We start from the raw sequence: 9,137 nt of genomic DNA on the forward strand, positions 1-9,137 counted from the left end.
TAGTGTAGCAGACAAGTGCAGATGAGCTGGAGGTAGGTCCCCTTGGACAGTCCTGTGGCGCGTGAGGCACTCAGATGGGCACAGGGGGCCTGTTTCAGGGCCTGGCCGACTTGGATACAGTGAGGTGCGGGACTTCAGGCACTTTTTACAAAGTGCAGGTGGCCTGGTCTCGTGACTATTAAAGGAGCTCACATTTACCGAGTGCTTGACATGTCCTGGTGTCCTGAGTCCTTTACGGGGATTGCCTCATTCGGCCCCAGAAGCGCCAGGAGGTGTGCTTTTTCTCCGCCTTGCAGAAGCAGAAATGGAGCCCCTGCATCTCCCCAGCTGTGGCTCCAGAGCCCCACAGCCTCTTGCGGGTCACTCCCCACCCCTCCAGGACTCCCCCAGGAATCCTGGGGCCCTGGACCGCCGGTGTCTTGATGGGTCCCATCTACTCTCTTCTCTAAATGGGGACCATAGAGGGACCCTCCAGTACTGTACACACTGATCCGGCTGTTCTGATGTAACTGCCCCTAGTGTGGACGTCAGGTGGGGAGGAAGCATTAGCTTCGAGGCCTGGCTTTCTGGCTTAGGACTGTGCTGACATTCCATAGAGGTGACAGTGTTGACAGGTATTTGGGGGAAAAGCACCAGTTTTCCTTCTAATACATTTGTCTCTGTTTATTCAGGACATAGTAAACATTTGATCTAAATTTCATCCTGGCTTAATTAAATGGAACAAAAAAGTCAGTAGTCCAGAATTTTGGTACATTTCAAATATATTTTATTATTTTCTTTTTGTCTTAGAAAGAATATGAAACCTGCATGCAATGCTAATGGTTTCTGACATTTACGTAGCGTAAGACACAGCAGTACGATGCGGCGTTTGCTGAAGAGGCCGGGTGTGCAGGCGGCATTCTTACGAGTGTATTTACAAAGGAAAGGGCGCATGGTCACTGTAGCTTACGAAAGAGGACGGGCTGCACTGTTGAACATTGAAGAATTACGTGGGAATCACAGGTAGATTGGTTTAGTACTGCGTGTTCCACTGTGATGAGGGAGAGAAACATGCTTTGAAGGTTCTCCCTCGTCAACAGAACATGTGTCCGTAGTTGTATATTGTGCATGTGTTTGTATATTTTTAAGTTTTCTCCTAAGGGTTTCTGTCGCTAACATTGTCAGAGACTTCACGTGCTTCCAAAGCATTAACTGTTGAAGCAGTGAACCTTCCCCAAACCCTCAGGTTGGAGAGAAGACCCAACCCCTTCCTTAAGGACCGTTTGCTTTGCCATCCCAGGATTTCGGAATTGTTTACTTAGAGTGTGTGAAAATTAACCAGGAGGAGGAAGCCCACTTCCCTGGCAGCCAAATTCAAGTTCCTGAAGTAACAGATGTAGAGATCTGCTTCTGCTTGCCCTGCGACTGGGGCCACCCTGGGGTCCCCTGCGCCTGTGACCATGAACCTAGGAAAGCCCGCGGCAGCTGTGCCCGGCGCCAGGACCGCTGAGCGGAAAGCTTCCTGTGCTAGGAGCGGAGCAGCGCTGCTGTGAAATGCCTCCCACACGCCCCGTACCTCCCAGGCGCTTATAAAGCTCAGCTGTATAGTGATATCTGGACAAATACAAAAAAGCATTTTTTACAAAGGCAAGGCATGAGTTTCCCACTTTTCAGTAAAAAGCAGCCTGTGATGAAGTCCGGAGCACAATAGAGACGGGTTTCACATCTGGAAGCCTTTTGCACACAGCTATAAAATGTAAAAACTGACCCTTGGTAAAAAGTGCTTTGTAACAATGTATAATTTGTGTCTTATGCCTGTGTGGTTTTTTTTTTTTTTTTTTTTTTTTTTTTTTTTTCCAATCTGCAAAGTCCTTTGCTGTCTCCCAACCAGTATGAAGTTTTCCCATCGGGGTTGTTCACCCTATTCTTCGTAGACCCTGGGGAGAGAAAACACCCGTGTAAGCGGCTCAGGACATAGCTCGGGCAGTGCACAGGCTCGTGGCTTTGCTGCTGCTTTCTTGTCTTCGGGAGCGGCCCCTCCCAGGACTGCAGGAGCCCGGGAGAAGCGGGGGGCACATCTCAAAGGATGCCATCCCACGGACCACAAAAGCTCACCTGAATCTGGCTCTGTGCTTTCTAAACAGCCTCCACCTCTGCAGTCTCATTTTATCGGCAAGGCCCTGTGAAGCGGACCCTCTGTACACGCAGAAACAAGAGACTGACGGATATTTGAATGTCAGTGATGGGAACAGGTTCTGTCTCCGGCATGGGTGGGAGGAGGAGATGCCTCCCTCCCTCTACTTAGGCTTGTGTCTTTCTTTGTATTTTGTCCAAAAAAAAAAACGCATGTCCTCCAGAAAAACGCCCATTTTAGAGGGATCTGCCTTAAGACTGAAGATTGGTTGGTGTGACTGGGGCTATTGTGGGCGCCATGGCTCGGGGTCACCTCCCCGTACTCCTCAGGCCCGTGTACATCCACAAGCTGACTTTCCCCCCTCGCCTCCCAACCCATCTCTATTGGGTACTTTAATCCCTTCTCTTTGGCCCCGTGGCTGCCGTGGCGCCACGCTTCCCACTCAGACAGCCCGTTGCTCCCTCTGCCTGTTTCCTGATTTTTGAGTAAGACCACCTCATTATGCATTGAAATCAAATGCCTGCTGCTGCTGCCAGCGGCAGCCGGAAGCCCTGGGCCCTGAGATGCTCGGAGCTCACTAGTCTGGCCCCCAGGGGCTGGGCTGGCCCTCTGTCCTCTCCTTCGTCTACCCTGCGTTCAGCATTCTGCTCTCTGCAAGGAGAACTTCAAGGTACTTACTTCCCTTATCTCCATTCTATTTTCCCAGAGACATTTTTGATCTTTACAAGGGAAGGGAGGTGGAGAGGACAAGGGAATGCCCCCTTCCTCTCCCAGGACATCTCAGAATTCCAAGAAAGAGGGATGAGCTCGTTTTATAATGAAATGATGGGCGTTCTGGGGACGGAGGTGCCCTGACTGCTCTCATTGTAGGAATTTGCAGAAATAAAAAGGACAGGACTGCATGGGCCCACGTCTGCCTCCTCTTCATCAAAGCTGCAGCCCAGGTGGTATGTGAAACAAATACTCCTGGAAAAAGGCCCAAGTATCTCCCAGAAGTCTGATGAAAATGTCACCCCCTCCATGAACTGGCCCAGAGGTCAGCCTCCTTACACTTTTGATGACACAGGGTCTGGAGTGTGACGGGGGATGGGACAGGCCCTGCTTTTGCCACGTGAGCTGCTTGGCCTGACCAGGTAGAAGGCTTCATTCCCATCAGACTTATAGAAAATAATCTCTTGCTCTCATCACTTTCTATTTCAAGAAACTGCAGACGGGGCAGTTTTGGAGACAGCACAAAAGGCTCAGGTACTGGGGTTGGGCCCAAGTGTCAGCTCTGGGGGAGCTGGTCCTGGGCTGAGTTTAGGGTGGAAGGGCCAGCTAGCCCTGGGATGATGGGAGGGGCAGCGCGGGCACTGGCTGTAGGGAGGGGAAGGTGCCACTGGGCAGCCTGGCTTCCTGCCGTGTGGTCCCGGGCAGGTCACTCCCCACCCCTACTTAGCCTTGGTCTCCCCCTCCGTGGGATGCGGTGCTGGCACCAGCTCCTGGGGGCCCTCCTGTGTGTGTGTGCGCACATGCTTCCCTGGCCATGCTACGCACATACAGGTGTGAACAGACTCAGAGTGGCTCACTCCAGGGCAGGCTCACCTTTATGTGGTATGGAGGAGCCAGGAACTTGCCTCTTTGTCTGAGGCCAGACATAGGACCCCAGGAAAAATCAGAGCTGGGAAGCCTTCTTTTTATTATGGGAAAACAGAGCCCAGAGAGGGTAGGGGTCTGGCTCAGGGCTCTGGCCATCTGGCCACTGTTGCCCCTGAGGTTAAGAGTAGCTCTGATTTTAAAGGGTAAAACCCCAGGTCCCTCCTGCACCTGTGTGGCAAGGAGTTTGTCGAGTTTCTGGGCAGCAGGGGGCTCGGGCACCTCGAAGGGAGAGGATACTGTTAGCAACGAGTCATCCTCATCATCTTGTGGTGGTCCCCACAATTTTATAGTTAATAAGCCCAGTCACTTACGTGCCATGTTTCACCCCACAAGGATGACAGTGAGAGCTGTACCGGGTCCTCACCCTGCCTTTGACAGAGGGAACCCGCAGCTCAGAGAACTTAAGTTATTTAAATTGGAAGAGGAATTAAGACTATAACATGAAAGTTAAAATGAGACAAACGTCAGTTCAGAAAAGGATACATTTTCGATGCTTACACCTGTCTAGGAGAGTAGTAGCCTGCTTTATTAGGTGGTGAGTTCCCCATCCATGGGGGTGTCTAAGCTGTGCCTGAGTATCTGCCTGCTGTGGTTATGGTGGTGGCTGCTCACCCACTAAACGGGGCTGGAGGACCTACCAGAGATCTAGGATCCGCATGTGGCGGGCGGGCGGGCGGGCAGAAAGGTGAGGGGGCGGGGCCTACCTGCGCTTCTCGTTCCAGGCGTTGTACCACTTGATGAACCTCTTGGTACTCTGCAGCTTGGGGTGCAGGCAGTGCTCCTGACCCCGGTACCTGGACACACTCTTGGTGGTGATGCTGAAATGGAGCAGGATGGGGTGGAAGAATGAGGAGCCTGAATGACAGCCCCAGTGTGGCCACGGGTGGCCCTGGTCTGTCCTGATCAGGGCACTGCGACACTGTGGCCTCCGCCCTCCTTTCGAGGGAGCCTGTCCGTGTGCTCGCTCCCGGCTGGCTCTGTGGAAGCTTCTGTTTGTCCGCTTCATCTCTGACTCCACATTAGGGTCTAGCCCTGTAAGGAGTGGTCGGTTCTCACCTTCCCCCCTGAGCCCTCGGAGTGTGTGATAGTGTCCCCACCCCCACCACGCTTCACCCCCATGCAGGGTGTTGTCTACAGGGTTTATACCTCCCTTGGAAACAAAGGCCAGAGGACTCTTCCGGCCCCTCTGAAGCTGGCGTCGAGGTGGAGAGAGCTAATGTCAGCAAGTACACCTGCCAAGATCTCTTCCCTTGGTGTGAGTTGTCCCACGGCAGGGCTCAGGTATGCTCTGCACACACTGAGGGCTCTGTCTGACCCGTCAAACCTCCGTTTCCCCAACCCCCCTCACGTTGTCCCAGGGCTGGGCATTTGCTGATCCTGAAGCTAAGTCTTGTTGGCCTTGAAGCCCATTATGATTCCTAAGCATGAAGTCTCAGATGTCTCACCCTCGGGCAGAAAAATAAGAGCTCCCTTCAGGCCTCTATCAGCCAGCGGAGGCCTCGCCATGTGGTAGAGAAGCAGGTGGCATCGCACAGAGTGTAGGGCCTGGGTATGAATCCCAGGTCTGTCTGTGGGACCTTGGGTAACCTTTGTGATTCCAGTTTGCCCATCTGTAAAATGGGTATAATAATAGAACCTACCTCTCAGGGTTATTGGATGATTCAAGGACGTAATCTATGCAAAGCGCCTAGCACCTGGTAGATGCACAATGAATAGTTACTGTTATTAGTAATTGTCATGGAAGATGAGGTGGCAAAGGAGAAAGAGAGACCTTAGTGTGTGAGTACCAGCCTGGAGAGGGAGGCATGACTGCTGCCCAGAACTGCTGTGCCCCTCTCAGCCAGGGCTGGGTCAGGGTGGCAGGAGCTAGGAGGAAGCTTCCAGGTGGGGGAGGAAGGATGGTGTTCAAAAATGAGGGGACGTGGAAAAGTGGAAAGCGAGAAGTGAGGATGTCACTCCCTGAGAGATAGCAACAAGAGCAAGGTATGGTGGAAGACTGGGGTGCTGGGGAATGGGGGGGTAGAGGGTTGGTTGGAGGTCGGGGTGGGAAGAGCAGGAAGAGAGGGAGAGAGAGCAGCTAGTGCCCTGCTGGTTCCCAAAGATAAAAGTGTTAGGGCGTATGGGCCAAGTTCTAGAAGAGAGCAAGGTCGCCATGAACTCTGAGTCTCCCAATTGACAGGAGAGGAAATCGAATCTGCTACCAGAAGGAGGGCAGAGCATTTTTGGACAATCTGTTGTTTTCCCTCCCTTGTGCTCTGAGTTTCCAGGACGCCCACCATGCCCTAAGCTTCCTGGGGCAGGGATGAGTCTTTCACCAATGCTGGGTGACGGGGCCCTGGCTTCGCTGGCGCTCCCTCTGAGGCCTATCGCTCCAGTTCTTGTCCCCCCTTCGAGGTCTTGAGCATGAGGCCAGCCAGGCTTCAGAGTGGGGTTCAGTTGTTCTCCTCCCCCGTGCTACCTAGTCAGTCTACAGGAATTTAGTCCATGCATTGCTCTCTGCCTACACTGCTGCTCTTGCACTTGGAATGAAAGGACATGACAAAGCCTGAGAAAAATCCCTCCCTCAATTAGGTCAGTGTGCAGGCTGGGAGTCCCAAGTCCGAAAGACCTGAGGGTTGGGGAGCAGGAGAGGACGCTGAGCCCTCCCCCACCAGGCTCACATGCTCCGTCACAGTACTGGGACTCTGAAAACTGGCTATGGGGTAAAGACTTGAGGATCTCTTTCCCCAGAAGTTACTCAGAAATTCTGGGTCCTGCATCCCTCTCCTCAGCGGCTCTGGGGTACAGGGATTTTGGCAAGAGCTCAGTGGACATATGACACAAATTGCCATTTCTAGAATCTGGACTCTCCTGGACCTTTCTGGGTGCAAGGACTCCTACTTGCAAAACCCCTCTTCCTTCTCCCACCCATCAGAGATTTCTGGGTGACTCATCGTGAGCTGGAAAACTTGCTTTTATTCAGTCTTGGTGGCTGAAAACCTGCTTTGGCAAAAAGTGCTGGCCCTGTGTCTGATCTTGAGTCTTAGCAGCTTGAAAGGGGAGAAGACCTGCAGCCCTTCAGGGATAGGGGGGTGGTCTGGGTGTGGAGTGGAGGTTTTAGAGAGGGTGACTGCGTGAGGGTCGCATGAGGCTCCTGCATGTTTTCAGGAGGCTACATAAAGTCGTCTTCATGCACTTGCCTGGCTGTCAGTTTCCTCTCTATTCTGAGAAGTTTAGCCAGGAAAAAGAGCAAGCCTGTTTACTGAGCATTCTGTCCTTTTGAGGTATCACTGCACCCCACACCCTGCTTCTCCCCTGCAAGGTCTCAGCAGGTCTCCTTGGTATGTGGAACATTTTTCAGCACTTAGAGGACTGCAGACTAAACATGCAAAGTCCCTGTCATTTTCAGTCCCCAAGCTGGGAGCCAGGAGGGGCTTATAGCTCCTCCATCAGTTCCTGTGACTTCTGGCCCCCACCCAAAAGGATATTCTGGCCATTTTTGTGGACTTGAGTCCATAAGGCAAGGAGCAGGGCAAAGGGGCAGGGACGGGGTTAATTTAGGTGCCCGGGAAGGACGGTAATGGGGTTCAGTCCAGGCCCAGTGGCTTTCCGGATTCCCCTAACTTGGGCCTACAGTGTAGCAGTGGGGGAGGGGGCTGCCTTTGCAGAAACTGTGGGGAGGTCTTTGAGACAGGGGCCAGCAGCCGGAAGGCACTTGCCCAGATTGAGAATAGAGTGTGTCCTATTTCTGGGGGAGGGGAAGAGGGGCCAACGGTCCATGGCAGATATTTGGTAGCTGCTTTGCCAAGGGCTCCGTTCCTGGCCAAGAGTTCTGATGGGGAAACAGTGGTGCTGGCTTCAAGAGGTTAATTGGGAAGGCAGAGGAGCAAGGAAACTCAGTGTTCTCTCTGCCCCAGTTTCGGAGATATTCTCCACATCCCCACCAAGCAGGGCTCCAGCCACGTGGCACATTAACCCCCACAGAGCACTTCCCACAGCACTGCTTAGGCTCAGGGACCCATAGGAGTCTGGCCTGTGAAGGAAAAGCCAGGCTCATTCTCGAAATGAAATCGCTAGAAGCGAAAACTGGCCGTCAGTGGTCCCCTGATTGGAAGAAGGCTCTGAGAGGAGGGTCTGAGGGCTTATGACAACGTATTCTTTAATCCTCTCTCCAGTAACCGGGAGGCAGCACGCTGCACAGGTTTGGTGCGGTTCACTAGTTCTGGGTGTGTTTTGAGTGATTTCAGTCTGAGTGTTCGAAGTTGGCACATGGGAGCCATTTAACCCATGATCACCCTAGAAGGCTGGGCAGCACCACCACAGGGAAGCCCATTTAAGTCCTAGCAAGGGGGAACTGCTTGGACAGGCTGTTTCCGGAGCACGGGACAGTGACTCTCTTTCCAAATTCTCTTCCAGACTGTCGCGCCAGCGTCCTAAGGACTTGCTGGGCAATTACAAAGGCCCCGCTAACGGCGGAGAGACATGTGTGTCCGCCTGCCCCAGCCCCACGATGCGCCCCACACCGGGTTAGGAGCAGGGCCACAGGCGCGCGGTGCGGAGCGAGAACTCACATAACCATCTTCTCCTCGCAGTGCGGGTACTTTGGCTTCATTTCCAGCTTCTTCACGTCGCTGTAGCGGATCTTGGGCCCCTTCCGGGAGCACTTGCATTTGGACCCTGCGAGAGAGCGCGCAGGGGCCACTTAGTTGCTCACGCGGTCTCCTGCCCCTCGACCGCCCTCGCTGCCCACCTAGAACCCCCGGGGTCCCAGGAAGCCTAGCATTTGACGCTTGGGTTCCCCAGGACCCGCCGGGAAGCCGACTTTCCGAGCACTCACCGTCCGCGCGCGCGGCAAACAGCGCCAGGAGCAGCAGGAGCAGCGCGGCTGTCAGGAGCCTCATGCTGGTCGGAGAGGCGCGGCGCCGGAGTGGGGACTCGGGGAGGGTGCCCTCCCTCTGTGTGGCGGCCAGGAGACGCTGCCCGGCTCTGCTTTCGTAGCCGGAGCGCGCCTCTCTTCCCGGCTCCTCTCGCGCCCGCTGCGCCCGTCGCCCGTCGGTAGGTGCCTCACCGCTGTCGCTGCGCGCGTTGCGCTCTGTGCTGGGCTCCGCGCTCGCTCCACAGCCTCCCTCCGCCCGCCCAGGTCTCTTTAAATCCGCTCCTGCCCTCGCAGCGAGCGAGCTCATTAATATGCAGAACCACTCGGTGACTCACTGAGATTTCTCAGCGCGGTGGGGGGAGGAGACCGTCCCCGCCCGCCCGCTGCCCCGGGAATCGGGTTCGCAGCGGCTCACACTCGGAGCCTCGCGCGTTTATGCACACTCACACACTCGTCCACTGTTCTCCCTCCTGCACACACTTGTACACCGAGACACCAGCACGCGAACACAGCCAAGCGCCCTCCCTGGCT

The 9,137-nt window shown here is 54.4% G+C and overlaps 1 protein-coding gene across 1 annotated transcript; it reads right to left on the reverse strand.

Annotated features, from left to right (window-relative positions):
• Nucleotides 1–743: 743 nt before the first annotated feature.
• CXCL14 (C-X-C motif chemokine ligand 14) lies at nt 744–8,930 on the reverse strand. Its single transcript, XM_019740386.3, has 4 exons — nt 8,568–8,930; nt 8,302–8,407; nt 4,456–4,569; nt 744–1,916 (listed from the first exon to the last, which is right to left on the reverse strand). The coding sequence occupies exons 1-4, from the start codon at nt 8,911–8,913 to the stop codon at nt 1,901–1,903; spliced, it is 582 nt and encodes a 193-aa protein (XP_019595945.2). The 5' UTR covers nt 8,914–8,930; the 3' UTR covers nt 744–1,900.
• Between the last annotated feature and the right edge of the window lie 207 nt (nt 8,931–9,137).

This window comes from Rhinolophus sinicus, chromosome 5, assembly GCF_057876585.1.
Source record: "Rhinolophus sinicus isolate RSI-liver-muscle chromosome 5, RSI-T2T, whole genome shotgun sequence".
Lineage (NCBI taxonomy): Eukaryota > Metazoa > Chordata > Mammalia > Chiroptera > Rhinolophidae > Rhinolophus > Rhinolophus sinicus.

What these genes read in the sequence shown, in the direction of transcription:
- CXCL14 (XM_019740386.3), bottom strand. Translation starts at nt 8,913, where the DNA reads ATGAGCTCGCTCGCTGCGAGGGCAGGAGCGGATTTAAAGAGACCTGGG. An exon ending in GTTTGCCGCGCGCGCGGACG is followed by an intron (nt 8,408 to 8,567) that starts GTGAGTGCTCGG and finishes GCTCTCTCGCAG; the next exon opens with GGTCCAAATGCAAGTGCTCC. An exon ending in TGCGAGGAGAAGATGGTTAT is followed by an intron (nt 4,570 to 8,301) that starts GTGAGTTCTCGC and finishes GCTCCATTTCAG; the next exon opens with CATCACCACCAAGAGTGTGT.